At 39.8% G+C, this 26,541-nt stretch overlaps 3 protein-coding genes across 8 annotated transcripts in view; 2 read left to right on the top strand and 1 right to left on the bottom strand.

Moving 5' to 3' along the window:
- Positions 1–3,498, top strand: part of arsg (arylsulfatase G) — a 44,904-nt gene extending 41,406 nt beyond the window's left edge. For all 3 annotated transcript variants that reach the window (XM_034214405.1, XM_034214406.1, XM_034214404.1), the window contains exons 7-11: positions 495–575; positions 689–797; positions 1,234–1,354; positions 1,472–1,562; positions 2,259–3,498. In XM_034214405.1, coding sequence (XP_034070296.1) covers positions 495–575; positions 689–797; positions 1,234–1,354; positions 1,472–1,562; positions 2,259–2,587 — 731 coding nt within the window. In that variant the 3' untranslated portion in view covers positions 2,588–3,498. The remainder of the gene's footprint in view (positions 1–494; positions 576–688; positions 798–1,233; positions 1,355–1,471; positions 1,563–2,258) is intronic.
- A 68-nt stretch (positions 3,499–3,566) lies between these two features.
- LOC117544900 (WD repeat domain phosphoinositide-interacting protein 1-like) lies at positions 3,567–13,664 on the bottom strand. 3 transcript variants are annotated; one of them, XM_034214408.1, is made up of 13 exons: positions 13,624–13,664; positions 13,257–13,531; positions 11,392–11,474; positions 9,998–10,191; positions 9,785–9,881; positions 9,492–9,589; positions 9,000–9,092; positions 8,857–8,927; positions 8,280–8,387; positions 7,209–7,373; positions 7,015–7,122; positions 6,192–6,331; positions 3,567–4,983 (listed from the first exon to the last, which is right to left on the bottom strand). In XM_034214408.1, exons 2-13 carry the CDS (start codon positions 13,340–13,342, stop codon positions 4,862–4,864), a joined length of 1,365 nt encoding a protein of 454 aa, XP_034070299.1. In that variant the 5' UTR covers positions 13,343–13,531; positions 13,624–13,664; the 3' UTR covers positions 3,567–4,861. The 3 variants fall into 3 exon arrangements, with proteins under 3 accessions (XP_034070299.1, XP_034070300.1, XP_034070301.1); XM_034214409.1 differs by lacking the exon at positions 13,624–13,664 and having other exon boundaries at positions 9,998–10,167; positions 13,257–13,617; XM_034214410.1 differs by lacking the exon at positions 13,624–13,664 and having other exon boundaries at positions 9,998–10,164; positions 13,257–13,617.
- A 1,156-nt stretch (positions 13,665–14,820) lies between these two features.
- Positions 14,821–25,242, top strand: prkar1ab (protein kinase, cAMP-dependent, regulatory, type I, alpha (tissue specific extinguisher 1) b). 2 transcript variants are annotated; one of them, XM_034214413.1, is made up of 11 exons: positions 14,821–14,978; positions 16,507–16,722; positions 18,392–18,562; positions 18,666–18,757; positions 18,840–18,901; positions 19,132–19,178; positions 19,273–19,431; positions 21,446–21,506; positions 21,711–21,832; positions 22,442–22,523; positions 22,715–25,242. In XM_034214413.1, the coding sequence occupies exons 2-11, from the start codon at positions 16,549–16,551 to the stop codon at positions 22,885–22,887; spliced, it is 1,143 nt and encodes a 380-aa protein (XP_034070304.1). In that variant the 5' UTR covers positions 14,821–14,978; positions 16,507–16,548; the 3' UTR covers positions 22,888–25,242. The 2 variants fall into 2 exon arrangements, with proteins under 2 accessions (XP_034070304.1, XP_034070302.1); XM_034214411.1 differs by having other exon boundaries at positions 22,424–22,523.
- Positions 25,243–26,541: the final 1,299 nt, after the last annotated feature.

Genomic DNA, 26,541 nt, shown 5'->3' with positions numbered 1-26,541 from the left:
CAGCTAGGAAGGTCGCATCAACATGCTCCCGTCTCTAGCACCCCCGCAGCCCGAGCTACGAGTGAAATAACTAAACTTACATTAAACTTCCGTTGGGTTGCTTTAAAGTCGAGCTTCAGTTTAAGATTCACCCTGTAATAGATGTAAAACATATGATGGAGCATTACTAACCTGACTCAGATGGTTTGTTTCACCAAACCATCTAGGAAAGCTCCATTGGAAGTCATTTGGAAAATTATTTCAAAAATACTTGGCAGGTGATTGGATTAATCTGTCTATCACCTTCTATCACGGGCCACTTCTACATGTGGAGCACAGCACTTCTGATTGGTGGGGATGACTGACACACAGGAAGTAAAACAAATCGCAGGCTTTGCGATTTGATAATTGCATCATTTAAAAGCACGATTTCGATTTCAAATCGATTCATCGTTCAGCCCTAGTGTTATTCTCGAAAAGCCATGATGAGGTTAATCTTTGTGCTTTTTTTCCAGGTGACAACGGTCCATGGGAACAGAAGTGCCAGTATGCAGGAAGTGTTGGACCCTTTATGGGAAAATGGCAGACCAGCAGAGGTATTAAATATGCTTTATGAGGAGGGATCCATGTGTTCAATACTACATAGTAACAGGTGTGTGTTTTATTGAAAGTAAGCCTCATTCCTAAAGTCCTCTTCTGCCTGTGTTAGGTGGAGGCTCGGCTAAGCGGACCACCTGGGAGGGGGGTCACAGAGTGCCGACTGTGGCCTATTGGCCCGGAAGGATCCCTGCAAATACCAGCAGCTCCGCCCTGCTCAGGTACTCACATTTTACAAATAAGCAGAGACTTGAAATCCTTCAAGTAGTTCAACATATCTTATATACACCCTATGTGTACATAAAGACCCAGGTGTGATGGGCCCAACCCTGTTTGTACTAGGTCAAAAAGCAGGGGATGGTAATGTCATTCCTACACTTTGGACCAGAGAAAAAAGCCAATAGCTGCTGCATGTTTGGCTTTTATTCAAATATGAATTCGTTTTTGGTGTGCTTGTCTCAGGGGGGGACACAGAGATTGTGAAATTATTTGAAATTAGTCAAAATAACCATCTCTCGTATATTCTGATGCAGGGAGTGGGTCTGTCTTGCAGGTTAGCATGTAAACATGTCACTGAAGAGGCACATAATACAAATGTAAACCTGATAATTAGCAGAATAGAGCCTTTTTAACAGTCCTCTTTACGTCCTGCTGCAGCGGTATGGATGTCTTCCCCACCCTTCTGTCCCTGGCAGGAGTCACTCCCCCCTCAGACCGACGTTACGACGGCATCGACGCCACTGATGTCCTGCTGCACGGGGAACAGACTGGTCATGAGGTACTTAACAGCTTTCGTTATACGTTCTTTTTTGTTTTATATACATCATTTCCCTGTGTATTGTGAGTGTTAGTCTTGCATTATGTTCTCATTGCAACCTTCTCTTCTGCCTTGTAGTTTCTCTTCCACCCTAACAGTGGAGCAGCGGGGGAGTTTGGTGACCTGCAGACTGTTCGATCAGGGAAGCACAAAGCTTTCTACATCACAGGTACGGGTCACACACAGGTCATATGTGTCTACAAAGCAAAAGCAGTTGTATAACATTGCATTGTTATTGTGTGTATGTCTGCAGTGGTGCTTGCTTTGCTCTGCCATGGTGGATGCTTTGTCAACATGGTGGTATCAGTGTATTGGCATGTCTGTATTTGTATGAGTATAAATCAAAACACTTTTTATGAGCAGATGAATTCTCATATCAGCATCATGCTCCATCAACTCAAAACAAGTGCTAATTTGAGGTGCTTCACTTGAGTCCTTTTCTTTTTATGCAGCCTTTGACTTACTACTTATCTCTTTGATTTTGTGACATTTTAGGTGAACTAAAATAAAATATAATTAAATGCAAATTAAAGTTAAAATAAAATGTCCAATAAAAGATAATATCAAATAAAAAACAAGTATATAAATATAAGAATTTTAAGTGAAATGCCCAATAAAAGGTCAAATTAAAAATTACAATCCAATAAAATATATTATTAAATAAAATAACAAAACCAATATATATATATCAACATATCAAGCTAAAGTTAAATGTCTTCCTTAAGAAAATATAAACTAAAATGTTCAGTAAAAAATAAAATAGAATACAACAAATAAAAGAGATATAAACTAGTTACATGTAAAGGCACTGAATGCTTCCTCCCCCAGTAGTAATAAGAAACCCACTCATCCTTGCTTGTTGCAGGTGCAGCTGAGGCGTGTGGGGGGGCCACAGGACGAGAGCAGCTCCACGACCCGCCCCTGATATTTGATCTTGAGGTTGACGGGTCTGAGGAAACGCCTCTGGATACAGAAACACTGGAGTACCAGGCGGTGGCGCAGAGGATGGCCCGCAGGAGGGAGGAGCTTCTGTGGGACATCGCCAACGACAAGTCAGTGTCCGCAGCCGACTACAGCACCGACGCATCAGCAGCACCCTGCTGTGACCCTGAACACACCGTCTGCCGCTGTGACCCTGAACACACCGCCTGCCACTGTGACCCTGAACACACCGTCTGCCACACACTCAGCTGAGGGGGGAGAGTTTTATCTGACACAGGATTTAAATCTTAAAGAGGCCCTAGTTAGCTTTTTTGGGGTTTTCCCTTTCCTGTAGTGTGTTATATAGGTTTGTGTGCATGTTAACGGTCTGCAAAGTCTGAAATAAGTCCATCAAGAGGGAGTTTCTCTCCCACACACTTCCCCCCCACCTGAAAACGCCTCCATTGGACTCATTTGTTTATTTCCAGGACATGCTGACGTCACTATGTAACACTGTGCTTCTATTGGCTAGTGCTCCAACACATCGTACATGATAGGCTAAGGGGCGGGACATCTCAAAGCAGTTGACTTATCAAAACAGCGCCAGCCAGCGAACCAATCAGAGCAAACTGGGCTCTGGTTTCAGACGGAGGGTGAAAAGAGGAGCTGCATGCACAGGCAGGATGAGAAAAATAAAGAGCTTTTTGAACATGTCACAGTAGAGACACTAAATACAAATATGAACCTGCATTTTAGCCTTTGCAGACCATTTACATGCACAAAAACCTATATCACAACAGGAAAGGGGAAACTCAAAAAAGCATAATAGTTGAGTTTGGGGAAACCACTCACCACACAATAGGCTTAAAGAGAAGCACACAGACATGTGATCAGCTGTTTGTTTGCAGAAGTGTTTTTTTAGGAGGTTCGATGTCCACATGCAAGAGGACATGTTCAAACAAGCAGAGCAAAGATCAGGCCGTTTCTCAATGTCGAGTAAACCTAAGTATAGGTCAAGTATACTACGTCATCGAGTGGTGCCGAAGGACTGTTTAAATGCATGTTAAATGCCCAGCATTCGGCGCCACTCGATGACGTAGTATACTTGAAATAGTGGCTCTGCAGCAGGTGTACTCGACATTGAGAAACGGCCACAGTTTATCATGCGGTCAATAACTTGGGAAAAATAAGATTAATCAAACAGTAAAGACAAACCAGCAATGTGTAAATCATTTCGTTTCAGTGTAATGTGTTAATTAAACTTTGCTTTATTTGTGAGATTTTATACAAGATTTAAACACCAGCTACATAAATGATGATATTTAAAAAAATAAAAGAACAAAACAAAATGCAGAGGTTGAATCTTTTCTCCGCTTTAATGAGTCTCTCTTTCTCCTCAAACGTCCAGTATTGAACAGACGGGTGTCCTAACAGCGCCACCTTTTGGCAAATCAATTGGTGTTACTTATTACAACAGAACTATATATAAATGTTATATATACATTATACACAGTAAAAATCCTCAATAGATATTCACGCATGGTACGTCTATGCGTGGATGTACATGTAATACATTTTGCAAAAGAATATTTCATAAATCAAAGTAAAAATGACTTGTTAACTTAATGTAGTCAGCATAATGTAGTAAATAAAAAAAGGTCTTCAGGATATCACTGAAATTCAAGGACCTGTAACGCCACCATCAGGCGGCTGCTCCACATTTATTATCAGGTGTTTATTCTCATCTATCGCTACCATAATTAGCATGACAGCTGCATCTGCAAGTCATATAATACTTCTTGCATGTATCATGATTTGAATAGTGTATCACACTTTCAAAATCTCTTCCTTCTTGAGTAACCTCCTCTTTACGGAGGAGTGACACCTCGAATGCCCTTGATAAACTCCCAGATTCCTGATTAACAAAAATGCCCTTAAGGTTGATTCTCAGAGGCTTTTTTAAAGGATGAATAAGTGACAGAAAACAAGACATTATCTTAAGAGAGTTGACACATTTTATATTATATTTGTATGACTGCTCTTGGTTTGTTTAGAAGCTGTTAAAAAGTTATCTTTTCACTGACTGAGCTTTATAGAGAATCAGTTGATCAGCTTCAAGGATCTCTGCTACCTTCAGTCTGCTCATTAACACATCAACAAATAAAATGTTCATCTGATTGCTAACATGGTATTATTTGTTGACAATGACGTCAGTGTTTTTAGGTTTTGGAATATTAAACCAAAAAGCTGTTAATGGAGTAATACGGGAGTTAAAAGCGGAGCAGTCTTTGAACTCGTCTCACATGTTGTAAATGTGTTTTAATGAGAGGTGGAGCTTCTACACTTTGTTTTTAATCTATACTCCTTACAAAACATGATAGAGGAACAGAGTACAGAAACACCAGGAAGTAACATTCTGACAAGAGGTGACCCTAGGCCAGCAGGGGTACATGTGAGAGGGAGGGGGGTGCCACAATGTCTCCACACAGGAATATTTCTCCTCTGCGTGAAACTGAAGTCTGATTGTTATGTTTCATGAGGGTTTGGTCAGTTACTCTGGTTGCCGACTGGAGGGAACTCGTTCTCGTCGTCCAAGCAGACGGGGCTCTCGGCGAACTCGTGCTCCGGGATAACGTCACCTGTCTGGGCTCCACCTTCCTCAGAGTAACCTGGGGAGAGAGGGAAGAGGAGGTTTGTGTAGGCCCTTTTTCATCAACTGTGTCGTGTTTTTGAAAGAATTGCATCTCCTGCTGTCAGAGCTGGGATGTTAGGTTCTATTATCGACTTTATAGGTGCTATAGGTGATTCAGAGTTGATTATTATATTTTTAAGTGTGAATATGGACAATTGTTAACATTGTCTTCTTCTTCCAACCTTAATTTATAATCCAATAAATAATTGGTTATTATTTATACTAGGGAAAAACCTGGATCATGATTTTTGTGTAGCAAAATGCATTTACAGCAATCACAGGGTATATGCAGGAATCCTGAAGTCAAATGTAAAACCTTTTAAGACCTTCTTTAAGACCCTTTCCATACATTTTAAGACCTCATCGCCACTTTGAGTTTTAACCGGTTACATTGGCGACACACTTTACCTCACATTGACTATATACAGTATTGATTGTCCTTCCTCCTTATCTTCCAACCATTTGGACGCAGACTTGCATTTCCCCATAACGATGTTGTTTAACAACCGGCGTAAACGGACCTTCGCGCGCTATCAAGCAGTGAGCGTGCGAGGTCCTGTTCAGATGACGTCAAACCCAACGGGATGCCATAAATAAACTACACAGAATCACACTACACACCTACGCAATGATTACATTCAGGCAGACTGTAGAATACAACCTCTTTGGACAATTTATATACTTATTGAAAACAAGCTACAAAATGTAATTTGGAAAGTGCTGTTACTAAAAATACTTTTTAATAGCCTTCATTTTCGCTAAATTGATTATCAACTTTTAATACTTTTTAAGACCCCGCGGACCCCCTGAAGCAGCTAGGCTAAAAAATAGCATATATTACTTGATAGAAATAAAGCAATTATTTTTGAAAAAACACTAAAATAATAGAAGTATACTGAACCTGAATAAAATGTTATTTACATAACATCTGCCTGATTTAGGAGAAGTTATTGAAGAGTGAAATGAGATACAAGCTCATTTTAAGAAAACCTCTTGTCGAAATAACCCTAGATCACTTTTAGGATTGAATAACTTTAGCAAAACAGCTTTATGTTTAAAACAGGTTTTCAGGTGTTGTCAAACAAGTTAAACACACAGAATATAAGAGATACAATAATGTGAATCACTCACAGTATGGTATATAGGGAGTAACACAGTTTTGAGTTTATGATAAGTATACTGTACCCATGAGAGTGGTGGAGGAGGGCGGGGTTGAAGGGAGAGCCACAGTGGCAGCATATGATTGGCTGGTTGGTGGTGGAGAACCGTCCTCTGGATCCTCCTCTTCCTTCTCCTCTACCTGCTCCTCACCGGACTCAAACAGCCTGCAGCAGCAGAGCACACAGAGACTTTGAAACACACAACTCACTTCGACATAAGCACAAATTAATGCCACATTTTAAAGCTGAAATAATGAGTCCTAAAAGCTCGAATTAGTTAGCATTTGAGCTCTTTTTCCCCCCTTGTTTCAATTCAATCGTTTTTTGAATGGGTTTCTGGTTAGACCCTTAGAAAAATGGCCTGTTTAAGTTTAAGAGAAATTGTATTGTTCTACTACATAAAACATATCAGTGAACACCCCACGGTTGGATTTCTGAAGCCTCTATGTGCCTAAAATGTTGGCTGCTAACAAATGGCTAAATTATTTTAGTAAACATCATGCCTAACATTAGCCGCCTTTAGCTTAGCGGTGTTGACGTGCAGTCATGTGACCTTGATGTTTTTCCTTTATAGCCTAATGTTAGCTTTTTACTTCTGGCAATAGCATTTGTGCTTCAGAAATTATAAAAGTGGCGTTAATATGTGGAGATTTCTTGCTGAACAAAACGTTTGAGTATCATAAATATGTTTGTTACAGATCTTATTTCCTGCAATATTACTGCTTTGTTGAGGGAGCCTTTGCGATGCTAACTTCTAGGTCTATCTACAAAAATCCAACATCCGTGCACAACTCAATATTTGTTACATCTAGACATTTATGCAGGATGCTTCCCACTAAGACACACACCTGTGTTTTTGGACCAGAACACACTCTCCTCCATCCTGTGGATCCACATTATAGATGTAGAGACACCCGTCTGAGGACGCCACCAGCAGGCGGGGGAGCTTCTGAATCCTGACAAACAAAACAAGCACAAGATGTTAAAGACTTATAAATACATCTGTCAAAAAATCATCTCTCTGGTCGGACTTTGGACTCACGTAGCCAGGGCGCAGATGTTCTTCAGGCCGAACATGTTGAGGCGCACCGTGGCGAAGGCTCGGTCCTGATGCATCATGTCGGACACCTGGGAGGGCAGGTAGGTGCTGGCTGCTGAGAACATTTTACCCATGTAGGTTGACCATGTGGGGGACTCCTCATCTTGACTGGCAGGAAACAACATGGGTCATGGTTGAAGAGAGAATTGGAGGATAACAGTACAGCACACACAGCGAAATGTGACCTCTGCATTTAACCCATCCTAGCACTGGGAGCATAGCAGAGGGTCATTTCATGCATTGTCCTTCTGTGAACCATGCAAGGGTCAGAGAAGGACAATGTATGGGAAGCAGACTCCTTATACAGAGAGATACATGGGTAATATGCTTTGAAAAAAGGAAATACATTATGTTTACAAGGGATACATTTAACCAGGGATCCAAAATAATACATTTTAATTTGGTTTTTAATGAAAGTACCAGAAACACTAACATTGTAACGTAGCTGGTTAGTCAGGTAATTAGTATACAGAAAACAAGCAGAAACACAACTGTGTGTGTGTTAGTGTGTATGTGTGTGTGTGTGTGTGTGTGTGTGTGTGTGTGTGGTCTAGCATTACTATACTTGTGGGGACCTAAATCTGTTTACATAGTCACGTGTGGGGACTGGCTTCCCTTATGGGGACAAATTGGAGGTCCCCATGAGGGGAATCATTCATTTTAGGGTGAGACTTGGTTAGGTTAAGGGTTAGGGTAAGGTTAAGGGTTAGGGTAAGGGTTAGGCATGTGTTGGTTATGGTTAAGGTTAGGATAAGTCTCCAGGAAATGCATGTAAGTCAATGTAACGTCCCCTGAAGTGATTTATACATGGTGTGTGTGTGTGTGTGTGTGTGTGGTGTGTGTGTGTGTGTGTGTGTGTGTGTGTGTGTGTGTGTGTGTGTGTGTGTGTGGTGTGTGTGTGTGTGTGTGTGTGTGTGTGTGTGTGTGTGTGTGTGTGTGTGTGTGTGTGTGTGTGTGTGTGTGTGTGTGTGTGTGTGTGTGTGTGTGTGTGTGTGTGTGTGTGTGTGTGTGTACCTGGGGCTGTGCTGCTCCAGTTTAAATATATGGACGGTCTCAGTGTTACTGGAGGCGCACAGGAACTGGGCGTCTGCGCTGAAGGATAATGAGCTGATGCTAACATATCTGAGACAGAAAACAACAAAACAGTTAGGAATAAATGCACATTTTAGATTTGAAAATAAATGCACATAGTGTCTGTGTGTAAGCCCATAACGACCATATTCAGCCCGTATGTAGACTTTTGTCCATGTTTTTTAGATTAAAACATGATAATCAAGTTGCAGGAGACAACCATACAGTTATCACTTTACATTACTTAGCATTAATGATACCAAAGATAATATTGTTTGCGTGCAAATACTATATGATGGTAAACAAAAAACGAAACGTAGTATGCAAAGTATGCAGGTTGCACGAAGTGAAGATTTAAAAATGAAAGTTGAACTGATGAGTGATAGGAGGCCGTTTAGACTGCAGTACTTCCTGTCACAAGCCCTTTGTTTAATCCCTGGCACACAACAACCATGAACCATCTCGTCCCTAATTTGCTTATTAAGATTTGATGGTACGATATGAAAATATAAATGCTAACCTTTTCATCCCTCGGCGAAATTCAAACAGTCTCTGTCCCTCAGGAACGCTGAAGACTCTGATAACGGTGCCCTGTGGAGGAGAGCGTGGTCAGAAAAGAGGATTGTGGGTAATAAGACTGAGCGTTAGAAAAATAATGCTCACCTTTTCTGAAGCGCTGGCCAGTTTGCTGCCGGAGGAATTGAAGGCGAGGGCCGCCAGGGGACTGTCGTGGGCTTGGATCAGGGTCAAAGTGCTCTAAAGGGGTAAATGTGTGTTTTTTTTAATACATTTTTTCTTTTTTTACATTTTGTCTACAACATAACAGGATGGGCGTTAGAATATCACTTACATAAAAATAATAAAAAAAATAATAAAACTACTTTAACAACTTTAAAAAAGGAAATAAACAAAAAAAAGGAAATACAAAAAAAAAAGAATTCATACAAATAATAAACATTAAGTGGCAAAATATACTATTATATATATAAAAAAATGTTGTACATACTTTGAATTGAATTGAGATTTCGAGTTAGATTATATGTTTAAATGAATCAGCACCAACACTTCACTGATGTCCACACGGGGTTATCAAAATAAGTTGAATCAGCTGCATTTTCTCCTTTGTTGCTTTGTTTAATATCAATGTGTCCTCACCAGGTTGTTGGCATCGTACACGGTGATCTCTCCGATGGTGGCGCTGCCGGGGTACGCCAGGTAGGAGTTACTGTGGTTAACAGAGAGAGCGCAGAGACCTGCAGGGGACAACAGAGGGGGATTTAGGCCATTTACCCTCCAATCTTTTCCTTGTCGTTACTCTTATACATACATATTTGATCAATAATTGCCCTTCCCTTTACCATATCTAAAAATGTAAATGAAATGTAGGTCAGAGTCTAAGAAAAAGTCTTATTTTGACAATATATGTCTGTACAACAGCATGAGTGTACCTGTGAGGTTGGTGGGGGTGTTCAGCAGGGTCTTGAGTAGCTTCATGTCTTTGATATTGTGGATGTAAACCGACTCCTCCAGGCACACCACCAGCCTCTGAGATAATGGACACAAACAAATAGATCTCCAAATATAACATGTATTGAAAGGACAAACAAGAATCAACAGCTTTGAGGATTACAGGTCCAGAATCATCCATTTCCTGTCCTCACCTGTCTGTTGAGCCTGACGGAGAGGATGTCGTTGGAGTAGCTGTAGTTACAGATCTCTGTGCCCTTCTTAAAGTGGTAGACGTTCATCCGGCGGGGCATGGACAGACTGACCACCACCACCAGGCTGCTGGAGAACAGCCGCTCCACGATGTACACGTCTGGACACTCTACTGGGAGAGGGACGAGAGGGAGACCTTGGACATGGATTGCATATCACATCTCTGGTCAGTGAAGGCAAATACACAATCTTATGTCGTCAATTCCTATATAACTTCCTCCATGTTCTTTACAAATGACTGTGGATCTACTTCTCTCATGCTTCGCGACCAACAAAAGGGACCCTTCACCCTTAAAATACATACAAAATACAAATGTCTCATCAAACCCTGTAGGGATCAGTATTGATTGTTTTGGTGTGAGTTGCATAGTGCTAGAGACATAGGCAATCGAAATGTCTGCCTTCTCTTCAATATAATGGAACTAGATGGCACTCGGCTTTTAGTGTCTTAAAGCAGCAAAAATAATTTAAAAAACGAAACAGCAATGTCTCTTTCTAGAAATCATGACCTGATTACTCAAGATTAAACACAGACTTGGTTGTGAGCATGTAGGAACTACTTTATTTCTAACAAACTACATCCGCCTACTGTATCACTGCCCAGACGGAATCTATTCAGGAACAAGAGGGTTACAACAAAAAACCACTAACAACAAAACAAACTAGTTTGATAAATGGTATCCATGTTAATTGTACGGTGAACTGTCCCTTTAAGAGAAACTGTCAGTCCCCAGACAATGACAGCATTATTGTGCCTGAACTTCCTCAAAGATGACACCAAACGTTTTCTCTTTGTTGTTGCTTTAAAGAGTGGCACATTGAGCGTTCCTGTGTTTGCCCTCTGCATGCAGAACAGCAAACATGATGGGGCATGTTGTATGATCAAGGTGAACCTGACCACAGCTCAGATATTTCTGTGTGGACTGCCATTACTCATCAGTGTGACACTTTAGGGAGGGGAGCCTGAATTATAACTGTTGTGAATATGTCACACATGTTCCAAGTCACTAGAGGTTAACAGAGTACACATCTTTAACTAAAAGGCATCACTTGAAAAAATCCCTAGTTTACTTTCATAAAGATAATTGGGTTTTGTGTGACAAGTTTTCTAAAATGTTATGTTTAAATATGCAAAACAGACATTATTTAATGCATACTTTTGGGTAATTTGTGAGACACAAATAGACGAGACTTTCAAAAATGTGAAAGGATTCCCAAATTGGGATCAATAAAGTACATGTTATCTTTCTTCCCATAACTCTGAAAGAAAACATATTATAGAAGCACAATAGACCAAACTCTCGACAATAGCATTAAAGCACAATGTCCATCTTACCTCCTTCATGGATGCAGTCCAGTTTGTCCACAGCGGTGACGGAGAACAGCCGGTAGCCGGTCTTTGTGCCCACTGACAGAGAACTACAAGAAGAAGGAAAGAAAACAAAGACCATATTACCAGCCACATCCACTATTGTTAAAGGTTAAAAAATACATTAAAATACTGTAGGTAAATTATAGTCCTCAATTAAACTTGTCACATGAAATCTGGTTATTTTTGCAGTAACACACACAGTTACAACATTTGATGTAGACATTTTGATACATAAAGTCTATCCTTGTCGGAGTAAAATAATCCTAGAAAACCTTTTGTATTTGTTTGGTATTACTAGAAAAGATTAGGGATTGGATTTGGTCAGAAAGAAGGAAGGAATAGGATTAACCATGCATAAACAAACACACACACACACACACACACACACACACACACACACACACACACACACACACACACACACACACACAAACACTAGTGTAGAACTGCACAAAAATGGGGTAAAATCTATGTAATGGCTGCTTTCTGCCATTGGCTTCACCTCTGTTAGTTTCCATTAAGGTAGTGCAGGATCACTCTGATCATTATAACCTCATGTCATATCTCATAACGGTCAGTTTGTCCCATGATTTTCTATCACACTATCTTATCTTGTTTAGAGAGCACAGCCATTAACACAGCAGCTTCCATTGAAATTAGTTAATCCCCCTCTCTAAAGGAAGCTCGCCTTATCTTGTCATGGCTGAAGTTGAAAAGAACATGATGACTAGGAGATATAAACGCCAGGTTGACTGTTTGGCCATCTGGTTAGTTTTACAATCATCGCCACAGCAGATGTTGTTTTAAGCTGACACACCTGTGTTCTGCTGGATCTGTTATCCTAGTTAATAGAGCCTGACAGTGAGCCTCTGCAATGCAGGTGTGAGTGATCAAAAATATTTAAAAATACATGACACAGGAACATCTGATTTCCAGCTACTTCCTATAGCATTGCTGAGAAAACCAGTTTATTAATTCCTGCATTTTACTTTCACCTTAACATCTTTTGTATTTTGTTATTGCACTATTTTACTACATCTGCGCTACGATACAACTAATGTGTAATTATTTTACATGTCTTAATTTTACTGTTGCATTGTTGAAGGAGCCGGGGACATAAGATTTGTATTGCCAACAATTACCTTGTGGCTGTTATACATATGACAATAACGCCTTTGAATATTTTAACCACTTTCTAAGAATGTAATATGGTATGTTAACTGGTGTCATAAATCAAGGAGGTAAGCAAAGACAATACAATAGACAATAGAGAATATGCATATTTACATTAAGCTGTGTCTTATTGCACAATAGTTTGGTTACTAAGTGTCTAAATGTGCAGCAGGCTTTGTAGATTAACACATTTGCCCATTTCAGTCTAGCTGCTAAGGACTAATATACGTTTAAATGAAAAACACAGAAGCCTGTACATTTGAGCCCCTCACACACAGCTGCTTGCTTTCTAGGTGACAGGAAATAAACCAGACCCTGTGAATGACACATACATACATATGTAACAGTCAGGTTTGATTGAGACATAATATAATATGTCTATTTTCACTCAATGGTGTTAAACTGTGTCTTATTACACAATAGTTTGGTTACTAAGTGTCTAAATGTGCACTTCAGTTTAGCTGCTAAGGACTAATCTACAAGTTTAAATAAAAAACACAGAAGCATGTAGATACATTTGAGCCCCACACACACAGCTGCATGCTTTCTAGGTGACAGGAAATAAACCAGACCATGTAAATGAGACTGTAAATAATTATGCAACAATCAGGTGCATGGAGGAGATTGAGTTCATGCTGGGCCCGCAGGTCGCTTACGTGGTGTCCTGGTTGAAGGAGGCACAGATGAAGGCTCGCTGCTCCTCCAAGCCGTCCGGAGCGTCCTGGGACTCCTGGGGCTCCATGGCAGCCGCCGGATCGCTTCTCCTCTCACTGGCCGAGGTCGGAGGCCTTGGGCTCGGGTCGATCCCCGCCGGAACCCGCTTCCCCTCCTCAGCCCCCCGACTCCAAACGCCACGATCACACTCTTCGGGGGGGAGGAATGTGCGGGCTGTTTGTCTCAAATAACCCGCATCATACACCGAGTGAACTGTCTAAAGAGGATAAAAGATAGACAATAACACCTCATCAGTGACCTCTTTCACTTGAGTCAGTCGAGACTGTTGTTATAATGTTATTAACTTACATTATTCACACAGCAAAACAAAAACAGCTGATGGGAGGATGCGTCACTCTAACGCGCATCCCTATTGGCTGGTGACAACATGTAAATCTTTTTTCCGGCGGTTCTATTGGTCAAGATGTTTAAAGCCTCCCGTTGATTTGATAGTATTTCTGTCAATCACGTAAGACCCGCCTATTTAAAAGACTAAACGGTTGATTGGCCAATTATGCTTTCAGTCTTGTCACGAGGAATTGTTTTGATGATTTCATTGGATGAGAGACGATCAAGCTTTTTCTGCCCTGAAAAACTGTTAAACAAAGCTATTATAGATTTTTTTTGTTGACAATTATGTTAGTTTTAGTTTGTCTACCTAAGCTTGGCTTTACATAGATGTATTTGTTTATTTATTTTAACCTTTATGTTTACAAAATGTACACCATTAAACCATGCATTAAACCCATATCCAGATGTTGAATACTGAAACACTATCCTTACAATTGTATATATCTTTTAGACCACAGACGGTAAATGTAAATAGGACTGAGACAACTTGTATTCATTCAGAAATAATACTATTATATTTAATATAATGCAAACATTGGTCATATTTCTGCATAATGAGTAGCCTAGCTTTACTTTGTATAGTTCAAATCCATGTGTACACAGACAAGTACTCAGATCTTGTACTTGAGTAAAAGTAGAAATACCAGAGTGTAGGAATACTCTGTTACAACTAAAGTCTGACTCTGTTGATTATATTTCCCATCAAAATCTGTAAAGTAACTAAAGGTATTAAATACATTTAGTGGAGTAAAAGTACACTATAAACCTCTGTATTGTAGTGGAGTAGAAGTACAAAGTAGCAAAACATTTAATTACTCAAGTAAAGTGCAAATACCTCCAAAGTGTCCTTAAGTACAGTAGGCCTACTTGAGTAAATAGTTACTTTGCACGTCACCACTGTGTGTACAAAAACATCATGTTGTAATAGACAGACGTTCAAGCACACTGCAGTGAACCAGGATGTCTTAATACAGAAAACACAGATTCCTGTTATCAGGCACATTTTGAATCAGATATAAATCGATTTCTTTCTTTTCTTTTTTTTTGTTTTGTTTCTAAACTATTTCCTTGACGTCACGATTTCCGTGCGGGCTCCTTTAAGGTTGCCAGGGGTTACGGGCTCACATGTCAGAACGAGGAGAATTGACGTCAGTGACGGCCGCTGATTGGTTCTCAGCCGTATCCGGTGGGGCAGCGGTCCAGGGCTCGGGAAAAAAATCGAAGCGAGGAGGATCTGGTAACGGTTCGCTTCGAAAAAAATCATCCATCCCGAGTCGCTATCGAAGGGCTCGGCAGGAATTTTACAGTTTCTTGTGAGTATTTGCCTTTCTTTCCCGTTCGCGGATCATATGACCTCTGCATAGGTGAAATTTGTTTCCTCCGTCTCTCGTTTGTTTATGATAGAACTCAAGATGGCGTCATTGGAGGAGAGCTTTGCCTTTGCACGGAGCTACTAGCCAGCTAGGCTCAAACTACACACACTCTCCCACACAACGTAGGCCAAAGACAGCTAAGAAAACCTACAAAGACATGTATTATTTCTTTAATGTGTTGCTAAATTGTTATTATAATTGGGTAGCTGTTCAGCATCAGTCTGCTAGCTGTTTCTTGGCTGCAGCCTCCTTATGAAGCCACCCTGACCTAGACGGTGTTACAGACAAGGCATTTGCTTCACACTGTCCTCAAAGGCGAGAACATTTGCTAAATTAGTTAAACCATTATATTGCGTTGGTATCCTCCATCCCCCCAGCATACCTCGTTGTCACCCGATCAGCAAGGTCATTTGTGCATCGCAGTGTTTTCTCTAATATAATTGACAGCTCTCTTCTTAGTTGACAGCAGAGGGGAGGCTGCAGGTTAGCAACTGAATTAGAGAATTAAAATGTTAAATGTACAATTTTACTACCCTAAAATATGTCAAACTAAATTGGATTTACGTATAATTTAATGCAGGAAAGCCCAGCTGTTGGCTCTTGGCTCTTAATGTATCCCATTTGGTTTGAAAGCAGTATCATTGGTCCCTTAGTTATTCCTTTTGGTAGGTTAGGATTAAAGCAAGCTTTTAAAGTTTCCACTATTTGGTTAGTTGCATAAAGAGCCAGCTCTCATCTTTGATAACATGGCTAGTAAATCCTCTGGGCCTGGCCTGATTTAGAAATGATCCGAATCCTATTATACTGATGCAAATGCATGATACACTTGGTCTTTTTGTTCACCCTTCTCAAATGTTGGTTACATGAGGCCTTCCTGTTTTAGACAGCTAGATCAAGCTCTGAGCTATCTGAAGAAGCTTATATCACTGAGGCCAATCACATGATCTGGGATCTGTCAGGCTATTTGGCTCAGCAGCAGTACTGTGGCCTGAAATGAAGAAACCTCAAGCAAAGTGCACTTTATTTTCTGGGTTTGGTCTGTTTCACAGTGGATTGATTCACTGGCCTTTTTTTCCACCATCTAAATTAAGGCCTTGTGTGTGACACTCATATAGAGGGCTTCTTTCAGGCCTAGTGGAGAAGTACAATTGTTTTGAGTAAATAAACCAAGTGCAGCCTGTCCTAGTTTTTCGTCTGTGGTCAGATATGTGTGATCACATCATATGACCAGTTTTCTCTCCTGACACTAAGAAGCACTCAGGCTCCTTAGTGCAAAAACAACACCCCATCTCTCAGCGCTTTCTCACTCTGGTTCTATTTTTCTCACATTCTCACGTTTTCTGTCCGTCCATTTTCTCATCACGGTCACCCCTACTCTTCTTGTGCCGCTCTCTGACTAATCCAGTAAATCCACTTTGTACAGTAATGATCTGAAATCGGGCTCCTGTGTTCCTGTTACTGTCTCCAGTACAAAGGTTAGAGGTCACAGAGCAGGGTTGCGGTTGTCGTCATGGCATCTGGAAGTACGAGCAGCGAGGAGGAGCGGAGCCTGAGGGAGTGTGAGCAGTACGTGCAAAAACACAACATTCAACAGCTGCTGAAGGACTGCATTGTCCAGCTGTGCACCTCCAGGCCGGACAGGCCCATGGCCTTCCTCAGGGAGTACTTCGAGAGGCTGGAGAAGGTTTGTGTGTGTGTTTGTGTTGTAAAGTAACTGAGTACATTTACTCGAGTACTGTACTTAAGTACAATTTTGAGAGACTTGTACTTGTGTATATACATTTTTGCTACCCTTCTACTTTTACCCCACTACAGTTCACAGGTAAAGAGTGTACTTTTACTTACATTTATTTAATATCTAGTTACTTTGCAGATTTGGATTAATGAAATATAATCAACACTTAAATAAGAGTTATGTTACACCAGGAATAACACTCACAAGCTACCCTGCAGTAAACAAAGTCATTCAAACTAGCTGCACCTCTACCAGCTTTCATAACACTTTAATGCATCAATAATTATAATCAAAACATATTATATATAATTCTGAAATGTGCCAATGTTCCTAATTAGTATTTTTACTTTTGGTACTTTAAGTATATTTAAATGCTAATACTTTTACTTGAGTAACATATTGATTGCAGGACTTTTACTTGTAACAGAGTATTCCTACACTCTGGTACTTCTACTTTACTTAAGTACAAGATCTGAGTACTTTCTCCCCCCGTCTTTTTCATCATTGGACTGTGGACTCGATGCAAATCATTGTACAGCGAAAGATGAGTATTATACAGTATGTAGGCCTTTTCAAAACAATGACCTACCGTGCAATATATGGACGGGACCATAATCAATTTAGCTGACCTTGATATGGCTCGTTGTGTTCACATGCATGTTTTGTTGATATAAGAATGTGGCCAACATGACGCGAGAATAAACAGCAGGGTTTTCCCGACCATTATAACTCTTGGGAGTTGCGCTGACATTGCACAGTTTTGTTTTCACAGCGACAGTCACTATTAATTATTAAGTTGTCTGTTTAGCTTTTTTATTTATGTATATACCGGGACATGTTTTCATACAATAACAACAATGTTTGAATATCTGTAAGCATTAAAAGCTCATTGAGAGGCTCTACTTGCATAGTTATATACATGTTTCACTTTTTATTTTCACTATGTGTCCAAGTACAGAAATGTGGCTAATAAACTTTGAAATACATGCTTTGGACAATTCTGGGATTTCCCAAAGGTACATAAACACTTGGATAAGGCTCGAAGAAGCTGTGTTCAGAACCCTCTACTAAATTAACTAATATTACAAGTTAAGAAATAACAAGTAAGTGATGCTTTATTCAACATTTTTATTAAGTACAATTAAAACTCAACTGCACATACAGTAATTGAAATTCTATATTACCACCACCATATTTTGCACAAGTGTTTCTAAAGCTACTGCTTGTGTGTTTCTGGCTTGTTTTAATTCAATGTAGGGCTCCAAGAAATGTATTTTGGAAACCTTTGATGGTTGATCATTCTTCCAATCTCTCTTAGACTGTTTCAAATCAAAGGCATTTACGATTGTTATAGTTTTCCTATTTTCCTTTTTAAATATATAATTTTTTGTCGGGTCAGCTATAATGTCTCAGATATATTTAGCTACTCGGTTGGAGAAATGCAAAGGATATTATAACTTAAGAAAATCGTTTTAGTCCGTTTTTCCATGCTATATAACTTTTGTGTATCACTGAATTCCACAAAAATAGATTTTATAAATAATATCCTCACTTAACTTGGATAAACTGTAGCAACTCTATCCTTTGTTGGCTGACCTCCTCCCCTTCTCCCTTGCAGGAGGAGGCCAAGCAGATCCAGAACCAGCAGAAGGCCAGCAGTTCCCGTTCAGACTCTCGTGACGAGGAGGTTTCTCCCCCCATGAACCCGGTGGTGAAGGGCCGCCGGCGGAGAGGAGCCTTCAGCGCGGAGGTCTACACAGAGGAGGACGCAGCCTCTTATGTCAGAAAGGTAGACGTGCAAGCAGCTCACAAAGAGTGTCGCAACACTTTAATCTGCAATCTGATATGATCTGCTCTATGAAGAGTTGCGTGACGTGTCTATTGTTTTTAAGGTCATTCCAAAAGACTACAAAACGATGGCAGCCTTGGCCAAAGCTATTGAAAAGAATGTTCTCTTCTCACACCTGGACGACAATGAGAGGAGGTACCTGTCTTAAAGTTGTTTTGATAAAGCTCTTGAAAGTTTTTGCAACAGCTGGCTTACTCACAAATCTTTTCTTTTTTAGTGACATATTTGATGCCATGTTTCCAGTCACCTACATCGCTGGGGAAACTGTTATTCTGCAGGGTAGGAGGACTTCATCTTGTTGTGATAAGTTGATCAGATCCAGATCATGATACTGTACATATTATTTTTTTCAGAGTCATCTGTCATATTGCTATTGTAGATACTTTTTGTACATTAAAATTATACTTGGCTCTAAAGCAACTTCTGTTAATGTGTTGCCAACTCGGCAATAAATCTGACTCTGATTGATGTCGTTGTGTAATGTTAACGTCCTCTTTGTATGCACACAGGTGATGAAGGAGACAATTTCTATGTAATCGACCAAGGAGAGATGGATGTGAGTGTTGGATCCTCTTCAAAATCAACAGAAAACATTATTTTTGTCACCATTGGGTTTAAATGTCTCTATTTCTATCCTGCTTGTCTGCCAGGTGTATGTGAACAATGAATGGGTGACCAGCATCGGGGAGGGGGGTAGCTTCGGAGAGCTGGCCCTGATCTACGGGACCCCGAGGGCGGCCACCGTGAGAGCCAAGACCAACGTGAAGCTGTGGGGCATCGACAGGGACAGCTACAGGAGAATACTTATGGTGAGGAGGCGCTAAACATACACACCCCACCTACACTCTAGTATGTGGGGTGTGTATGTCACCACTGTATATAGACTGTTGCATACATGTAATATATGGTAGTCCTATTTACTTTAACTTCTTATGTTTGTACAAATATTTGATCTTTTATTGGATTGTTTTTCTTAACTTTTCCTGAATTATTTGTATTGGACATTTTACCTTTGTTTATATACATATTTTTGTCTTATTTTAGCTTTTTATTGCACATCTTACTTGAACTTCTCCTATTTATATACATACTTTTTTTCTATTTTATTTTGGTACATTTCTCTTTAGATTAAACATTTTGTATTCTATTTTCTTAAATGGAGCCACTGCAATAAAGCCAATTCCCGCTAGGATAATTAAAGTATTCGTATTTTGATTCTGTTAAAGGGGAAAGGAAACACCAATTACAGCTATAATATTCCGGGAGTTTATTCATTTTACAATGGATATTGATCGTAATATTTATTGTATATGATATTACTCGCCAAAAGAAAATTAATTATCCGCCGGCCGGGTGGGGAATTCCGGGACCAGGCCGCCGCCATTAGGGGAGTCCCAAATGGTGACGTCACTGGGTGGGTCTTCGCTCCGGGTATCCATACCGGAAGTCAACACAACGTAGCAGATATGGCAGCGATGGAGGAATTTTGCAATGAGATCGACGTTTTGCACGATGAATTTGACTATTCGTCGGGAGATGACATTGATGTGGAAGCATCTACAGTTACCAGGCATCCCATGGCCTATGCTTATGAACCGATTCGGTCGAATACTAGAGTGGCATACGATCCGGAATCCGCCGAAAGTACCGACGGTTCTGAACTCGCCGAGTGGGATACCACCAGTTCCAGTACCGACTCGGTCTCAGTGGTCAGTTGACATATATGTTGTATTATTTTCCAACACCTCATACATCTTGGCAATACCATCCATTGAACACCTAGTCCAGCAATACTAGCCTTTTTAGGGCTGTTTTCGACAGATGAGCGTGTGTATGCCAGTTTAATTAGTTGAGCTATAGAACACCCCCAATTCTCAATTGTACGTCATAATAATAGCTACCATTTAGTTTGGACGCGATTGCGTTAATTAATAAGGTCACACTGTGTCAGGAAATACATGTGTGAGCTAGTAATCTGGTAGTGCTGCAATATTTACCTCTCTCTCGGCAGCTGAAGCAACTCGTTTGGTGGCTCGAACTTCACGTTTGTTGACACTGTCATCGTCTTGCGCGGCCGACGTGCTGGAACGGTCGGTGTTCCCGACTGCATACGTTGAGAAATCGAATATTGTGGGAACAGATCCTGGCTTCAAATCCGATGTTTTGTATTGAACCAGGCATCCAGACTCATCAAACCTCATTTTGTGGACATAATCGTCATTTTAAAGTGTTCACACACGTGCGTACTGATTCAGCGGCGGATCGGACCGTTTCATGGAAATAACCCATGCTTTGAGCAGCTTCTCATCCGTTAGTGGCAGCCTATGGAAATGTACTTCTTCCTTCTTCGTATAAAATCCATTTGTGCAGCCTGGGGCAATACAATAAACTCCTGACGACGACCGTTTTCTTTTAATGTAAACTACTGGTGCATTGCCCGCCATGTTGTTTGTTATTGAGCTTTGGCCCAGGAAGCCGTAGCCACTCAGTGACGTCACTGGGAAAGTCCCGGAGCAATGGAAGCGCCCATGGTCATTAGGCACGTATTTCAAAAAATAAATTTGCGTATCTCGATCGTTTACATTGGAAATAGACTAGATAAATACATTTCCTAATGGGAATATTGTCGCACGGAAAGCAGTTTGAAAAGTGTTTCCATTTCCCTTTAAAGCAAAGAAAGGCCACTGATTTTAAAGCCAGGTTGTAAAATGTTTGTCATTAATGTACTTTTGCCTAGTTGTGGGGCATCTCTCATATTTTTAAATGTGTTATCAAGTTCTTCTATTCATTTTTACACAATAACACAAATATCTTTCTCTTCAGGGAAGCACTTTGAGAAAGAGGAAGATGTACGAGGAATTCCTCAGGAAAGTGTCCATTCTAGGTGGGTTTGTTTTTCAAATCATCCCAAATATTTTAAAATGGAAGCACGTTACATGTGTATGGTGCTGAGATTAAAATAACCTAAAAGAGCATTTAAAAATACATCTCCTTAAAAGCATAACTAATAACAGGTTCAACCTTTTCAAATCTGATGTTTTACAGTGTTGTCATGTCAGCTGACTTCTCTTCTCTCCTTTGTTCACAGAGTCTCTCGACAAATGGGAGCGTCTGACAGTCGCTGATGCCTTGGAGCCCGTCCAGTTTGAGGACGGACAGAAGATTGTTGTGCAGGGAGAGCCTGGAGACGAGTTCTTCATCATCTTAGAAGTACTTACTTCATCACTGACTTACACACATGCCTTTATACATGTCACAGTTTTACCTCTAAACTCTGAGTTCTGTAATTGATTGTTGGCCTAGTTACGTCAGACAGTGTAAGGGATGTTGGATCCTCTTGGGACTCAATGCTGGTTTATATTTTCAGCTCTTTAAAGTATTACCACCTCTATTTGTTATCGACAAATACACGCCCTCTTGTGGTGATATGAAGAGTTGCCTCATCATAAACATGTTTTGATCTTTGAGCCCGAAAGGATTAGTCAATTAATTGATAAGTCAGTCAACTTAAAATGTATAGTTTGTGTAAAATTGTGTTTGTAACAATTTGACAAATGTTGGTTCCAACCACTTAAATATTATAATTTGGGGCTTTTTAAAAGTTTTCTTTGCGTCTTCCAAGTCTAGACATTTTCATTGGTGTGATGCAATATGAAGATGTCACATTTGGTGGAAATTATAACGGGTTGATGTTTTCATTTCAGTGCGAATAGATTGTTGAACTAACAAATAATTATATTTGAAATGGACTTTTCTGAAGAAGATATTCTGATAAATGTGCTCATGTAACTTAAGGTGTAGGCTATGTGTTTTTCTCAGGGTTCTGCAGCTGTGTTGCAGCGTCGCTCAGAGAACGAGGAGTTTGTGGAAGTGGGGAGGTTAGGACCCTCTGACTACTTTGGTAAGCACGAAAGCTTTCATCACAGCAGTCTGTATATGTATTACTATTTATACGTCATTGATATTGTTTTGCGGTACCGTTTTAAATAAAAAAGCAAGGAAACACTTGATTCCTGTCACTAAACACATGACCAAAGTGCACTCTCTTCATGTTATTTGACATTTTGTGTGTGTTTTCTGTGTGTTCTCCAGGTGAGATTGCCCTGCTGATGAACCGCCCCCGCGCTGCCACTGTGGTCGCCCGCGGCCCCCTGAAGTGTGTGAAGCTGGACCGACCTCGCTTCGAGCGCGTCCTGGGTCCCTGCTCGGACATTCTCAAACGAAACATCCAACAGTACAACAGCTTCGTCTCGCTGTCCGTCTGAAGGGTCTCTCCTCCTCCTCCTCCTCCTCCTCCTCCTCCTCCTCCTCCTCCCTCCTCCTCCTCCTCCTCCTCCTCCTCCCCCCTCTACCCTTTCCCCTCTTTTCTCCTTTTAGACCCAGGGTCCACCAATGCAATTTGCTTTTTGTCACTTTCTTCTTCTTCTTTCTGTTTCGGCTTTTATCCCTTTTCGTTTTACACACAGAGATCATTTTGTTTGTTAGCACCCGTCACGCTGAGGTGACTTTCAGCCATTCACCAGCGCTTGTACCAGCTGCTGTACGCTACCTTGTAGGCACAGGTTACATCACACGTTACCTATGTTATATTCGCTGGTTACGCTTTCTTTTTTTGACTTAAACACAAAGCAGGATTGTTAGGAGATCTGAAAGACATTAGGGTCTCAGACTGCTGAGACAGGACAATCAAACTTTACATGGCGCTTTTAGTGAACTTCTTACAGATTTAAGTTGTAGGTTGAACAGAGGACTTATTTTCTCCCCGTTAAAAAGTTTCCTTTTGGACATAATTTAGCCCGATTAGACACAGTGTAGAGAAAAACCTAGAAACTGTATAAAAAAAAAAAAGGCAGGACGAATATGATTGAATTTTATCAGACGTTATTTAGGTTTCAGCTATACCATGATTGGCACGATGAGAAAAGGCTGTTTTGCTTAGTAAGAGAGAGCTTGTATAAATTATAATTTGAATGTGCAGCTACCAGGCGAGTGCCAAATGTGGATTATTGTCACAACGCAACGATGCATAGCCGTGGAAACGCAGTGCGTGCCCTCAATATTTGGAGCTCCAAACAGGAAATAGTTACTGTCCTCTTTATCGGTAGAACGACCATACAAGAACTGCCTTGACTACTCTGAGGAAAAATAATATAATATATAAAAGAAAGCTAAAAAAAAAAAGAAAAAAAAGAGTATTAAGTGTATTTCAGTATTCAATTTTTTTAGTATATACCAAATAACTTGGTCACTCTTCTGCTATGGTTTGTAATCAAAATGTTATCATAGTATAGTTCAAATCGATCATAGTTATATTATTATTATTATTATTATTATTATCATGGACTAAATGATAAACTTATGGTTTGGAGTGATGGTGATCTAAAAAAAAAAACTATGTTTAACTGTCTTTTGTAAACACTTATTTTTCCATAAATTCTATTTTAGGTGTCCAGTGCCACAAAGTAAATAAATGCTTCTTCTTGTCAACCGACAAAAACAGTATGTAATCGTATCGTGTAAAACGTCATGGGTTAAAACTTAAAAAAAAGAATAGATCAAATGGGTTATTCCAGGTTTATTGAAGTGAAGTCTTGAAAAAAACAAGATGGTTTTATGGGTTTTCAGGACATCTGAAGTATTTATGTATGGAAGCGGATGGGCAGAGTGAGCAGATATTTATTTAAAACTAGTGTCATTGCTTATTGCCTATTTGAAAAGGTGGCTGTCTTTTCATCAGAGTAGCTTGTGATCTGTTCTCTATGCTTACTTGGCATGATGTTTTAGGCATCCAGTGATCCGGTATGAATGGAAAGCGTGTATTAAAAAAAAATCCTGCAGCTGCTGCGTGCAGAAGCAGGAACTTTGTCAAATATTTGGTTTGTTACTCCCTAGCTTAACTGCTTCATGACTATTTAGATGGCATATAATGTTTAAGTCTGTTTTTGTTTTTTTAAAAGATCTTTACCAAATCACACAATGTTGACTTCTGGATTATAGGCTTAACTCTTCATTCCTGCCTCACTTGTCTGTTACCAGAAATGACATAGAACCAGTCATGTGTTTCTGTTTTGTCTCATTCAGGGCACTTAAATGCGCTTAAGAATCGAGATGTATGTTGTACGTCCAAAAAAGATTTGATTTTGGTGCCGATTGCAGGGTATAGTCAAGTTAGTGAGAAGAGTTTTTTTGTTAATGGACATGAGTAATATGTAATTTTCTTTACAGTTAAATCAATCATCTGATCCCTATCCTGATCCACAGGAAATGACTCCGTTAGGGGAGCGTGGGTTTGACTCACCTTTTATCAAAATATTGTTTTCTTGTAAATAGCAGCATCATTGGTTTTAGTCCAAAAATGTTTTTAGCCACACTGCAATCGTCCCGGTTTGCCTTAGCTTACCTAACCTGGGCTTACAGTAGTAGTCAGTCACTCCTGCTAGCCCGACCTCCAGTGAGTTTGTTAGGCCTGCAGCGCAGAGAGAGCTGCAGGCGACCAGAGGACCATTCTTTTTCTATTCTACCCTGTATTCAGTTTGACCTCCTGTATGTGCAAATATGTTTATCCTTTTGGTATAGATTGTTCCAGATGGCAGTTTAAGCAATAAAAAAGTAAAAATAATTCAGCTTTGTGTTGTGTTTTCTTCTTTTATGTTTCAACTTTTGTTGTTATATTTCAGGGTTGAAAAACACAGATATGTTAAATCATCAATTTCACAGTCTACACATTACAGTTTTTCTTTTCCTAAGTAAAAGGCCAAAGTTAATTGCGTTAATATATAGGCCTACTTCAATTACTGAGAGTAGAACTACACATTTTACAGCAGCCTATATTAGTATAATGTATACAAAATAATAATAATTGTTGATGCATTTATTTGTTCATTGCTATATTATTGCAACTGGAAAAGTTAGGGCGTATTTCTTATCTGTATTTGGATTATTATTATTTTGTATATTTAACTTTTTCCGTCTGGAGATACTGTCATTGATTAAATGGTACAATAATTTGTCAAATATGATATGAATTGTAAATGTAAAAAGTGGCAAAGCTATCAAATGAATGTAGTGGAATAAAAAGTGAAATATTTGCCTCTTAGTTGTAGTAGAGTTTTAGTTTAAAGTAGAAGAACATCGAAATAAAAGTAAGTTTGTAGGCCTTCAAGTACCTCTAAAATGTTACTTTTATAACTGTGCTTAAGTAGAGACAATTCTTCAGGCTGAACTCTTTTAAAGTATGTAAAACACTGACATTATTAATGTTTTTTACACGGTTTCCCCCAAAACATAAAACACTGGAAATAGATGTATTTTTCGCCTCTGTGAAACAGGTGAGCAGGGCATCATGGTTGCACAGAGATCTGTTTAGTTTATTTCCACTAAAGAGATTCAAAAATACATGTTTAACTCAGATGGGAAGTCTGTTCTGCAACAGTATCGCCGACTACCAGACGTATTACAAAGGTAAGTGTAGTTAGCTAATTGTTTATGTTTGTTAGCTAGTTAGCTTGTAACTGGCAGATGTCCTGACTCGGTGTAACTGGTTATAAAACATACAATACTATGTAATATTTTTTTGTAGATATATAAGAAAGCACAAGGGTATAGTTTACATCCAAAAAAAGCTAACTCTACCTTGTTTGCTTTGAATAATTTACCTAAAACGGCACACTTCATGTTTGTTGTAAAAACTTTACCTATGCTAATGCTAACTCTCGCTCTCTGACAAGTTGACTAACACGTTAATATGGTTGTAGTTCAAGATGCTTCCAGTAAAGTGTTTCCATTAAATGGGTTTTAACTTCTGCTGTCTAAATAATGTATTGTAAAGTCAATCTTAATAATAAGGGTTATGTTGGGTACATTGGCTCTGAAAAGAGATGCAACATGTGATATGTCCACCGGGGGGAGACATGCCACTG

Source organism: Gymnodraco acuticeps, unplaced genomic scaffold (assembly GCF_902827175.1).
Source record: "Gymnodraco acuticeps unplaced genomic scaffold, fGymAcu1.1, whole genome shotgun sequence".
In the NCBI taxonomy this organism is placed as follows: Eukaryota; Metazoa; Chordata; class Actinopteri; order Perciformes; family Bathydraconidae; genus Gymnodraco; species Gymnodraco acuticeps.
The sequence above is the reverse complement of the archived record's forward strand: the minus strand, read 5'-3'. Positions and strand labels throughout refer to the sequence as shown.

Bases quoted from the DNA above. Each gene is read 5' to 3' on its own strand.
- LOC117544900 (XM_034214408.1), bottom strand. From the start codon at position 13,342: ATGGAGCCCCAGGAGTCCCAGGACGCTCCGGACGGCTTGGAGGAGCAG. The intron at 9,590-9,784 runs GTACACTCATGC...TGTCCCCTGCAG, and splicing joins CACCCCCACCAACCTCACAG to GTCTCTGCGCTCTCTCTGTT. The intron at 6,332-7,014 runs GTGTGTGTCTTA...CTGCTGCTGCAG, and splicing joins GTTCTGGTCCAAAAACACAG to GCTGTTTGAGTCCGGTGAGG.
- prkar1ab (XM_034214411.1), top strand. From the start codon at position 16,549: ATGGCATCTGGAAGTACGAGCAGCGAGGAGGAGCGGAGCCTGAGGGAG. The intron at 18,563-18,665 runs GTAGACGTGCAA...ATTGTTTTTAAG, and splicing joins CAGCCTCTTATGTCAGAAAG to GTCATTCCAAAAGACTACAA. The intron at 19,432-21,445 runs GTGAGGAGGCGC...CTTTCTCTTCAG, and splicing joins GCTACAGGAGAATACTTATG to GGAAGCACTTTGAGAAAGAG.